Here is a 12,354-nt window from a genome sequence, read left to right on the forward strand (position 1 = left end):
CCCAACAAAAAGTGACCGACTCCACAGCCCGGATTTCACAGAAGATACACCGGCGCTGTCTTACCTTCCAAAGCGCATGAACGTTCACGTGTATGGGGCAGAGGTGGAAGACCGCTGTTAGACCAATGAGTTAATCCAACAGTTCTTGTGTATGGAGGCCTTTAGGCTAGGTTCCCAAATATCAGTTGTGTCTGATTAGTGCCATCAGTTTCCAGCTCTGGCATGATATCACTTTGGTGCCCGTAGTTGGACAGAATAGTGCTGCAATGCACCGTTTTTCAGTTCTGCACGAAATAGCAAACTGTCTTCGAAAACCGTAGGATCAGTTGTGGCATCAGAAGAAAAGCCAGACTGCTGAACACACGGGAACCGAGAAATCCGCTACCAGTGTATTAAAGTTGTTATTGCTAAACTACTAACATCTGGCAACCGGAGCGAGCTAACGGGTCTAAAGTATCTCCCCAACATAAACACACAGATTAATATTCATAGACCGCACTGAAGTTAATCCGAAGTCTGCGAAAGGGTCCAAGAAAGTTTGTTTATACTGAACGCTACAATACTCCGTAACTAAATACTGCTTGAGACCTCGGATCCTCTTGGAGGAAGGAGGGTTTATACTGGGTCAGCCATCTACCTTCCTGACAGCAAAAAGATTTCAAGAAAAGAAAATCTGGGCGCCCCTGTCCGTTCTTACAGCGTCCAACGCTGGGCACAGTCCAATTGGAACAGACAGGGTTAAACGCCAACCTAGCCTGGCGGGGACCGTTACAGGTGGTATAAGGAAACTGCGCCATGGCTTGGCTTCCTTCAAATATGTACTTGAAATAGCCTGAAACAGGATGTGAAAAAGTTCCAGAAAAGGTTGTGTGCCGATTCAGCAATGTGCAGAATACATTATGTAAATAAATATTATCACGAAGCGCTAGTAATGTATTTTCCAGGGACGGAGTCATCGGGCGCACGAATGTCTTCACCAAATTGTTATTTAGCTAAGGTAATGTTCTCATTAAAAAGGTCTGAATGCTCATCCGGCTGTGAACACTCAACACATTAAACATTTATGGGCTTCAATGCAAAAATGGTGCCATATGGAGCGATGTCTGTATGCAGATTATATATGTCAGAGCCCTACGTCACTGCCCTGTACCGCAAGTTCGGCGCTAGTTGATGGCACCTAATCTAGAACATGTTTAACCCTTTCCAATCCACCGTCTGACGTCTTCCTACATTCTCATTGAAGCTTGTACAGCTCCGATGTCAGAAGACATAAGACAGGGTATTCTTACCGTCTATTGCCAGCCACTCCCCTATCGGAGCCTCTCGAATCCAAAATTGGTTTGGAAGGGGTTAATTTTCTAGATAATCTACACAAAAGTCCAAATGTTTAGTCTCTTCTCCATGGCACGATCCACCCAACAGAGGCTTAAGGAAATAGTCCTTTTGGCCGTAAACTTCATAGAAAAATGCTGCAGAAAGTGCTTTCCTATATGGTGGGCAACCACAAAAAGTAATAATGCCAACGGGCCTGTCTGTGTATCTGTACAATGGCACATGCCAAAGCCTTCTGTTGAAGGTATACATCAGGAAATCTCCCATGGCCTTTCTGCAGCTCAGTTCTATTCAAGCGAATGGGACTAAACTGCAATACCAGGCGCAGCTGCTACACAGTATACAGCAACTAGCCTGAGCATTGTGGCCTCGTCAAAATGGTCAGGGTGCCAGGAGTTGTGGACCCCTTTCCTGATTGGATATTGAGGGCCTATCCTAAAGCCAAGTCATCAGGGTCTGAGTCTCAGAAATCCCCTCATTTGGGACCAAAAAAAAAAAAAAAAAAAAGAAGGCCCCTTAAATGCCACATTTATAGAACAGGAAAGTATCATTTCTGCAGCTGCAAACAGAGTTGCTTCCTTCAGTCATTCTTGGAACGCTCCGGTTTCTCTAAGGCACCGTGCCATTTTGCGGATTGCTTACAGACCACTTGAGCGCTGATCCAGATGGCTGGAACTGAACAGAAGCACTTGGAGGATCACTGAAATTCTTCATCGTTCAGGTAACAAAATGTTTATATATTAGGATACCAAGGTTACTTAGTTTCCCAAACCCTTCCTGATCTCGGAGAAGTGGGAACCACAGACTTGAGTATTCACCGGGGTTATTAGAGGGGGGGGTGGGGGGGGGAGGGCGACTACTGTAACACTATCATTTATACTTCCCAAGCATGGCCAAGTAAACACAAAGTGGGGTCTCAATGCTTCACCGCTGTATTTTCATTCATACTCTTAATCTGGTGGAGAAACGCCTTTATTTGTAAATACCCCATTAGGGAGTTCTAAGTTAATAAAAAGGGGAAATGGGGTAACTTAAGACAGGACGCTCAACAATTAGTCAGCGGGTTACGGAAAGCATCTCCATCTTTGGGAGGAAAAAGCGTGTCGGTTCACGAGACAGAAAAGCTGTGGATTTCAATAACTGAGCAATGCTTCATTTATCCTGTAGAGGCGCTGCAGGAGAACGGATTACAGACCGCCTGCAAGTAGCTAATCTAGTGACCCCATCAAGAAAAAACAAAAGTAGGCATGATGTTCACTACAGTGGGAGGAGCCCCGAGTAGCCACGTAGGCCAATAGCATAAGTAATTGAAAAGGGGACCCCTTACCTTAAATTTCCTCAGAAAACCCCACTATGATATTAGAAAAAAAAGGAGACTAAAATAGACAGTCTTACCTTAAAAGGGGTTGCTCGTATGGGACTGCCATAGAGTATAATGCTCCATTCATATAAAGGGACACTGCACTCCCATTCTCATGATCGGTGAGGGTGCCAATGCCTGAGTCCCCCAACAATCAGACTTGACACTTATCCCAAGATTTAAAGATCTCTCTAATCCTGTGGATCGGGGAAACTGCTTCAAGTTTTTAAAGACAAAAGGGACGCGATCACCAATTTTGTGCATCAAAACCAGACAGTGAAACAAACCTTCTATTTTTCGAAAAACATTTATATCTTGTACAGAATTTTATTGTTATTCTGCTGTCTGTACATGACATTGGGGCGGCCATCTTTCCTGAGCTACATATTACAGCATTTAGTAGATCTGCTCTACGGCAGCCTCATGGGCCATTCACACAAGGACAGGAGGGAATCGGAAAATTGGCCTACAATACCAAGTCGGCCCACTGGAGTGGGAACAGAGCTGTTGTATGAGTGCACCGGCTCAGAGAACAGCTGACTAGTGGAGGTCTCTAGTGATGGATCCCCACCAATCTACTATTGACAACCTATCCTGAGTATAGGCCACTACTAGTTTACAAGTGGACAACCCCTTTAAGGGTAATAAGTTAAAACTTTGTATTGACTGGATAACTTTCAAAGTGTCTAAAACTTTGTATTAACTGGATAACTTTCAAAGGGTCTCCCACTCTCAAATGGAAGTGTGTGTGTGTGTGTGGGGGGGGGGGGGGGGGGGCAGAAAATGGAAATTTAGATTTTTTTATATCGTTTTCTGGCATTTTAAATCTATAGACGTGACATTTCTATATAAGGCAAGGAACACTAGTAACACCACTGGTAAGAACTGAATTAGCATTCTGCTAAGCCGAACCTCCAACTGTCTGGTTCCGTGATACGACACATACTTGCTATTTCTTATTCATTTTTAGTCAGTTATTGCTGAACTCCAGACCAAGAATGGCTTGCATGTGTTTTCGTTTATGTTGTGTTGGGCTCGCATTACACCCTTACTTTGTCTGAGGACAATGGAGGCAGCCTGAGTAATGTTTGTGCAGCATACGAGTTTCCTACACGATGATTCGTTCATTGACTTTAGACGCAGGAAATGACAGAATGGTTATTGAGTGACTCACCCGAAAGGATGAAGCTGCACAAACTTGCTCAAAATAGAAGTTATGGTCATATAAAGCAACCGAGTCTCACAACTTCCCCTCGGAGAACCAAGTTAGATTTCCCATACAAGGTAAAGAGTTTAAGGTTTGGATAATCTGAAGGAGGCCACCGTGCCTTTACATCCTCGAGAAACACTACAAAACCTGCCAGGACTTCGGTCGCCCCGCATGGTTTGGGCAGATCTGAAATGGCACTTTAGATCTTAATGAGTTGCACGTTTTGTGCATTCTTAAAGCCTCTTGTTACAGAGGTGGATAGTAAACCCATCACATTTGCACTGCCATAGGCTCACCTAGGGTTCGACATAAGGGGTTGCTGATAAGTCCTTCACGATCTCTGCAATACTTTGAGCAAGTTTTGGTATCATTTCATGGGCGATTCTTCAGTTAGAAAGGGCTGAAGACAACACAGTGGAGTCTCTAGCACATTTCACCACAACAGTGGTGAAGGCCCCATTTTTGAAAGGAATGTCAGCCAAAAGACCTTCACGGTGATATGGTGCCAACATTAGGAGACAATTGCCATTCGTACTCCAGGGAAAAATTGGGTTGGCAAATTTAAAACCTGCCACTTCAGCACTACAGGTCTCCTGGAATGGTCTTCACTGTCTGTGCTGATCCTTCCAGGAGCCATAGACGTCCCCCGTGACCCGATTCTGGAAGACCTGCAAATTTTTGCTAAGACAAAAGCCAAGGCTTTTAACATTTCCAGGGAAAGAGTTGGGTCCAGAAGGCAGCATCATCTGGACGTCTGCCAACAGGTCATGAAAGGTTTGCCAGCAGATCAAAAGCATGCCCGACTGCAAGCCTTCTGGAGCAGCTCCTGCAGGATGCTGATGCTTTCCTGTCTTGACTTGACTGGGGAGGGGTCATATATAAAGTCATTTCTCATCCCTTGTCACAAGAGTAGACAAAAGTATGGAAACAGTGGTTCCACACATCCAAAGTAGTTCAGAGTGCAGAAGTCATTGTCCAAGGTGATTGCATCCATCGTCTGGGATAAAGAGATACTGCTTGTGGACTACCTTCCAAAAGGGGTCTACTATAACTATGTATTACCCAACACTGCTGAATAAATTAAAAGCAGCATTGAAGTCAAAAAGGCCCAAAAAGTTGACCAAAGGTGTCGTGTTCTTGAATACCTCATCCCACATAATGGCCATCACCAAGAGTAAACTAGCTGACCAGAACTTTGAGGAGCTTGATCATCCTCATTCACCTGATCTGGCACCCTCAGACTATTATCCGTTTTCTAATTTGAAGAAATACCTCAAGGGAACTAAATTTGCCTGTATTTGTCACGATTGCTTTGCCACCCAACCAAAGGAGGTCCTGATAGTTGAAGAGGTTGCAATACTGCAATCAGAAGTGCATAGATATCTGAAGGAACTATGTAGAATAACTGAAATGTCATTGTTCTGTCATTTTTTTGTGGCCAAAGCCAAGGACTCATCAGTGCTCCCTTGTATAAGCGAGACCTTGTCTTCCCAAACTTCTTACACATGTATGGTTTTTTTTATGCAGGATCCTTCTTCAGGATAGGCAAAACCAATCAAGGAGAGTTCAAAGCCAGTCACCGGTCATCCTGAAGGTTAGATGGCAGGGGCACCAGGAAGCAGACAAGAAAACGTGATTTCTCAGATGCCGACTTCTGATTCCTAATAGGGGAGAATTGGAACCAGGAACAGAGCAAAGGGTACAGCTTAAGGAAGAGCTGGGTTTAAAAGGGGGTTTCCAGAGAAATATTGATGACCCATCAACCCCTTTAAATCTACCGCCAAGTGACCTAATCAGTGAGTGCTGGCGGTCATTACATTCAGTGCCACTCTGAGCAGCACAGTCCGCCAGGGAGAGAGCCACTCAGAACAGCTGGCACGTAATGAAAGACGCATCTACACAAAAAAAATTGTTCTGAAGGATATTGTCCAAACAAGCGCATTATGTAGCTTCTTCACTTTCATGTCAGAAGCACAAGTAGTTCTAAATCCTAATTATACACACAATTCTATTAGTGCCTAATTTGGTGAAAACCCATCAGCAGCCGGGGAGCCCAGCAGGGAGGCAGCTCATAGCTCTTCCATTACAGATACCGGATCCTTTATTAGTATCAATTGTCCTAAAAGGGTCTAAATCTGGAACTCTGCCAGTACAAACCCATCCAGCGCAGGCGGCTGAGGAGCGGGTGAGACGAGCTCCTCCAGACACCATTGATTCAATGTAGCAGAAAAAGTTACAATTGTTATCTAAAAAGTAGCAGGGACAAAGCAGGCCGACAGCGTCCTGAAGTTCGGATCCCGCCATCCTTTCTTCAGTGTCACAGATTATTTCAGAATGTTATCAGATGTGAAGAGCTTTTGAAGCCGCTTTCTAATACACAGGAGGAGCGGTTCTAGAAAACAGGACACTTCAACAACAATAGAACGCGATAAAACGGGAACATGAAGTACTCACCAACTTTAGCAAATGCTTCCCTTAACTCCTCTAGCTCATCTTTGGAGATCTGCGTCGTGTGCGCCATTGTAGGAGGCTGCAGTTACCTACAAAACAAAGAAAATCTTAAAATAGGCTATAAACTAGATATTAAAGTTATAAGTATTAAAGTCTAAAAAGTTATACGGAGTTATAAGACTAGAAAAAGGTCTTTTTCTCCTGAAACCGTGAAACTCCTGGCCATGGGGGATGTATGGTGCAGCCGGGCAACAAAAAATGGAATTGCAATTAAAAGTAGACCAAGAAAAAAATTATTAAAAAAATATAAATATATCTAGTGCCAACTCCCACAAATATTCCAGCTGCGCGGCTGGTTTCCTCCAAGTACCAGCCATATATTTTGAACCCTTGAGGCATTTGACCCCATTCTGCTCTCCTGTGTAGAGGACTTCCCGTCAACTACAGGATCACCCATTCAATCCCTTTTGACAGTTTTTTAGCCCCCTCAGTGAGCTTTGCCCCATTTTCCTCTGCATGTTCCCCCATTTATATAGCGTGCTGCCAAAATATCATTTCTGCCTCATCTTCGAGGTCAGTAGAGGATTAATATAGCAGGTGAGTCAATAAGTAATTAGCCATGAACCGCTCGCTGTATACTGTGTGCAAGGGCTCCTATGTATCCTATGAGATGCAGATTCACACAGCTCCCCTGCCTCCTCCTTGTAAGAGCCAACAGGGAGAAACCCTTCGCCAGCAGGAGGCAGCGGAGACGGGCGGACGTTGCATCACAAGAACACACCCTGCACTGAGAGCTGATCGGCCCCATCATCTGCTGTCGTTTCGGGGGGCCACAGTCAGCACTTGCTCTGTTCTGGGTCATGACTCTGCGAAGACAATACGGGAAGTGAAGGCTACCTTAAGGGAACCAGATCTGAGGACAGCGATAGTTAACCCTTTAAGAGCTGGCCAGCTATAACATGTATACACAAGACAGGCACAACAGCCTTTACACAGGTTATTAAAAGGAATGTAGATGCTATATTGTATATGAGCAAACAGGGGGGGGGGGGGGGGGGGGGGAACTAAAATTTTTGCACCCCCACTAAAAAAAAAAATTTCACTCTTTTACGTAGCTACATGAGGACCTTTTGTGCGGGACAGGTTGTAGTGTGAAGTAATGACATGATCCATCTTCTGTGGGTCAGCACGTTTACACGCACCAAGTTAATCCATTATGTCGTACTACGAAAAACAAAACAAATACAACTTCTGATTTTTTGCCCGCAGTAACTTCCTGCAGCTTGTTTAGCAAGTTAAATAAGTTTCCATGAAACTCCTCTTTTGCCTCTTAAGGCCGCCTGCACACGGGCGGAAATCCCGCGGCGGTTTTTCCCGCGGGATTTCCGCCACTGAAAGTTTGCATAGGAGTGCATTACAATACGCACTCCTATGCAGACGGCAGCGGTTTGGCCGTGCGAAATCTCGCGCGGCAAACAAACCGCGGCATATCCTATTTTTGTGTGGGGCACGCACTCACCCGGCCGCCGGCTCCGGTCTGCGCATGCGCCGGCTGCGCGGCAGGCGGCAAATGAAAGAGCCGGGGCGGCCAGGCGCGGGTGAGTACGCGCTCGTCTCTGCAGGCTCTCGGGTCGGGTCCCGCGGCGAGAATTCTCTCTGCCGGATCCGACCCGCTCGTCTGCAGGCGGCCTTAGCGATGTTCACATGGAGTTTCGGTTACAATTTTCCGCATAGAATTCCCCTGTAAAACATGAGCAGAAGTACGCAGCTACGCCGCAGTGCATCCACATGCAAATTTAGCGGTCAGTCTCCAAGATGTACTTATGCACTGATCACTAAAGTGATAGAAAAGGGGTGGAGCTAACCCGGCGTGTCTGAGGGTCCGGTATGACGTCCGGGGACCAGAAGACTCAAGGAGCTGAAGAAAAAAAAAGTGTGGATTGTGCGCTACCAACCGGATAGAGCCAACTGGTGGACAAAATGGAGAAAATTGAGAAACCATACTGGTAGCCTGGCGCCGCTCCCCAATGGATTTTAACAGGCAGTGGGATAAGATTTAGGCAACTACTTTATTCTGTCAATTAAAACCAGCAGATACGCGTTTCAGGGTCGGCCCCTTTATCAGTCAAGCTGGGATAGACATAACTCTTGGGGCCGGAGAATATACCCAGATAGGCTGATGTTACCAGAAGGCGCTGTGAGCCTAACCAGGGAACACCAGGAGAAGTTGGCATAACTTGGTTAGGCTCACAGTGCCTTCTGGTAACACCAGCACTTATGGGTATATTCTCCAGCCCCACGAGTTATGTCTAACCCAGCTTGACTGATGAAGGGGCCGACCCCAAAACGCGTATCTGATGGTCAACTGACAAAAAGAAGGTGGATGAATCTTATTCCACTGCCTGCTGAGATTGACTGGAGAGCGACGCCGGCTACCAGTATTGTTTCCCCATTTGATCACTATGAAGTGACATTTCACTTGAGGGGTGTGTGTGTGTGTGTGTGTGTGTGTGTGTGTGTGTGTGTGTGTGTGTGTGTGTGTGTGCGCAGATGCATCCGAATTTTGTACTGGGACTTTGCCCACTGACAAGGCTACACCTGTGTGGGGATCATCAGCAAGGTAGCCGCAGATTCCTGCTATGTTCACAGGCGGATACCGCCCGAAAATATACATCACAAGTCATTAAGATAGAGGAGATGTATCATCACTACCTCGTAGTTCTAAGTAAATTAAGGCCACACTCAATTTGAGGTTAAAATTACTGACGGTCGTCCATATGTACAAAGAATTGAGAAAAGTCAACGATGAGAAGCTTTTGAGACCAACAGAAGGCTGCTTCCAGTATTCTTGACCTGTGTTTGCACATTGACGGCAGCTGCAGACCATCACCTGCCACCGAGCAGGTTGTTCGGAGTAGTTTATGAGCGCTTGGGTTCTGCCCTTTCCCCGACTCCTTCCTATTACAATGGAGAGAGCAGAGCTCGTGGCTACAGACCGTTCTCAGTGGCGGCCGGCCAGTTTGCCTTGAAGATCAGAAGTCATGAGATAAAGTCATACATTAGGCACATTCTGTGGACGTTGCATACCCCTGCACCCGAGAGGATTGTGAAGACCAAAAAATTAAAAAAAAAAACAACTCTTCATTGCACACTGTGCAAACTTTGATAAACTTCTTGATCAAGCGAACAGTTAACGCCATCGGATCTACACGCCATTCATTTCCATCGTTTGCAGTCTAAAATTGCGTGGAATTTCCAATGAACAAAGTCTTTGCAACGCAGAAGGGCTTCCAACCTGCTGTAACAACTGGAGTCAAGGGTATTACTAGGGGAACATACCGAAAGAGTAAACGCATCAGAAAATAAGCCAAGACTCTGAAGAGAAGGGCATGTCTTGGTTCAGCACCCTCATGGAGGCGACGCACTGCGGCGGACAGAGGCGACGCACTGCGGCGGACAGAGGCGACGCACTGCGGCGGACAGAGGCGACGCACTGCGGCGGACAGAGGCGACGCACTGCGGCGGACAGAGGCGACGCACTGCGGCGGACAGAGGCGACGCACTGCGGCGGACAGAGGCGACGCACTGCGGCGGACAGAGGCGACGCACTGCGGCGGACAGAGGCGACGCACTGCGGCGGACAGAGGCGACGCACTGCGGCGGACAGAGGCGACGCACTGCGGCGGACAGAGGCGACGCACTGCGGCGGACAGAGGCGACGCACTGCGGCGGACAGAGGCGACGCACTGCGGCGGACAGAGGCGACGCACTGCGGCGGACAGAGGCGACGCACTGCGGCGGACAGAGGCGACGCACTGCGGCGGACAGAGGCGACGCACTGCGGCGGACAGAGGCGACGCACTGCGGCGGACAGAGGCGACGCACTGCGGCGGACAGAGGCGACGCACTGCGGCGGACAGAGGCGACGCACTGCGGCGGACAGAGGCGACGCACTACGGCGGCTTCTGGCTGGGGGACCCGTCCTGTATTACACGGACACCCCTCCGCTTTCAATGAATGCCGATTAATGCTCAATACCCCGTGTGGTGCGGAGCAATGACACTTCCTGCCAGAACTCCAAGTCCCAGCCGATGGAGGTAACAGCAGGGGAAACTTGTCAAGAGATTATAACAAGTAGGGATTTTCTAGAGGAGAGAACGCATTTAATAAAGAAAAAATTAAATAAATACCTGCGTGCAAAGTCTTCTTCCAAACACGATCCCTTCAGAGTAGCTCTGCACCTAGAATGAAGACAACATATGAGAAGCCGTCAGGAAGAGTTATGTAAAGTAACTTCATAAAACTGACATACATACAAGCGGCACATTTACATCATATTAATAGTAATGGGACTTAGATAATTAAAGTGACCCTCAGGCTGGATTCACACAGGGCGGTTTTGCCGCAGCAGATCCGCCCGCGGCCGCTAATCTCGGGATTAGCCAGTCATGTGGACGAGATTTCTCAGAAATCTCGTCCACACGGGACGGCCAATCCGCTGCGGTAAATCCGGTTGAAACCGCGGCTGCGGCCGCCGCGGTTTCAAAAGAATCAGCATGTCTGTTTACTTTCAGTTTTTTGTTTATTTATGTTACGGCCGCGCTCTCCTCTATGGGAGAGCCGGCCGCAACGGAAAAGCATGCGGCCGGACCGCTTCAAAGCCGCCACGGCTTAAACCGCGGCTGTTCTCCCGGCGGAAATCTCGCGGTTTTTGCTGCGGCCAAACCGCGAGATTTCCGACGAAAATATGCCCCGTGTGAACCCAGCCTCAGGGTTCAGGATACAATTCTGCCCCAGGACCAGAAGGGGAGGGGGGGGGGGGGTGTATGCTGCATGCAGTCTTTGCTTCTCAGTTGTCCCTTTGATGCACGGGTACAAAATTATTTTCTTAACCATCCAAGATAGCCGGCAATCTTTAGACTACCCAATCCCCATAGAGCATTGCTAGTGTTTGGGCGGTCTGCAAATCATGTCCTATGAGGAACGGTTAAAGGATCTGGAAATGTTTAGCTTGCAAAAAAGGCTTAGAGGAGACTTAATAGCAGTCTACAAATATCTGAAGGGCTGTCACAGTGCAGAGGGATCAGCCCTATTCTCATCTGCACAAGGAAAGATTAGAAGCAATGGGATGAAACTGAAAGGGAGGAGACACAGATTAGATATTAGACAGTGAGGGGGATCAATGAGTGGAACTGGTTACCATAGGAGGTGGGGAGTTCTCCTTCACTGGTAGTGTTCAAACAAAGGCTGGACAGACATCTGTCTGGGATGATTTAGTGATCCTGCACTGAGCAGGGGGTTGGACCCGATGACCCCGAAGGTCCTTCCAACTCTACCATTCTATGATTCAATCCAAGCAGGTAAAATGCATTGGTAGCTAGTAGTCTGCATTGCTCCCATGAATAGAGCTGGTTAATGAAAGAGCAGTCCACAGTGTGCATTAAGTAGTTGGAAAATTGCTGTGGCCATTTTGGATAGTCCAAAACCGGACTCTAAACCAGCGGTTCGAAGGGAAAGAAGAACTGCAGGTAATCAACCCCCTTCCCTTCCTTTCCAGAGACAATCTAGTCCCAAAACCAGAGGATTGCTTTAAAACGGGTTGTCTACATCAGAACATCTCCTATCCATATTAGCTATTAGAATATATAAAGGGTGGTCCATAGAAGGTGGCCCTTTGTTTTGGACATCCCTCCAAGGCCTAAAGAGCTGCTAACAAGCAGTAGCACTCGCTTTAGCAGACTTGAGCAATCTACATCACATGGATTCCCAGTCATTCATCCGAGTCATTGCCACGTAATGGTAGCCGGCCGTCTCTTCCCTGGGAAAGCCAAATAATTCATAAGAGTTTTCGGGAGACAAGCCGGTGCTGTTCTCATACTAAAGACAACCAACCCCTTTAACATCTCTGGCACATCACACCCCTGTATACATCCAAATAGAAATCACAGAGTCTAAAAACAGTCATTCATGCCTAAAACCACACTGTGGATTTAGGAGAATA

General features: G+C 47.2%; 1 protein-coding gene across 1 annotated transcript in view; it reads right to left on the bottom strand.

The window, feature by feature from the left end:
* The window catches only part of PLS3 (plastin 3), an 87,878-nt gene that overhangs the window by 38,319 nt on the left and 37,205 nt on the right, over positions 1-12,354 (bottom strand). The window contains exons 2-3 of the mRNA XM_066581879.1: positions 10,544-10,594; positions 6,357-6,442 (exon numbers count right to left, since the gene is read on the bottom strand). Of these exons, the coding sequence (XP_066437976.1) occupies positions 6,357-6,423 (67 nt within the window). The 5' untranslated portion in view covers positions 6,424-6,442; positions 10,544-10,594. The remainder of the gene's footprint in view (positions 1-6,356; positions 6,443-10,543; positions 10,595-12,354) is intronic.

The sequence above is a fragment of the Eleutherodactylus coqui genome, chromosome 10 (assembly GCF_035609145.1).
Source record: "Eleutherodactylus coqui strain aEleCoq1 chromosome 10, aEleCoq1.hap1, whole genome shotgun sequence".
NCBI classification, from domain to species: Eukaryota; Metazoa; Chordata; class Amphibia; order Anura; family Eleutherodactylidae; genus Eleutherodactylus; species Eleutherodactylus coqui.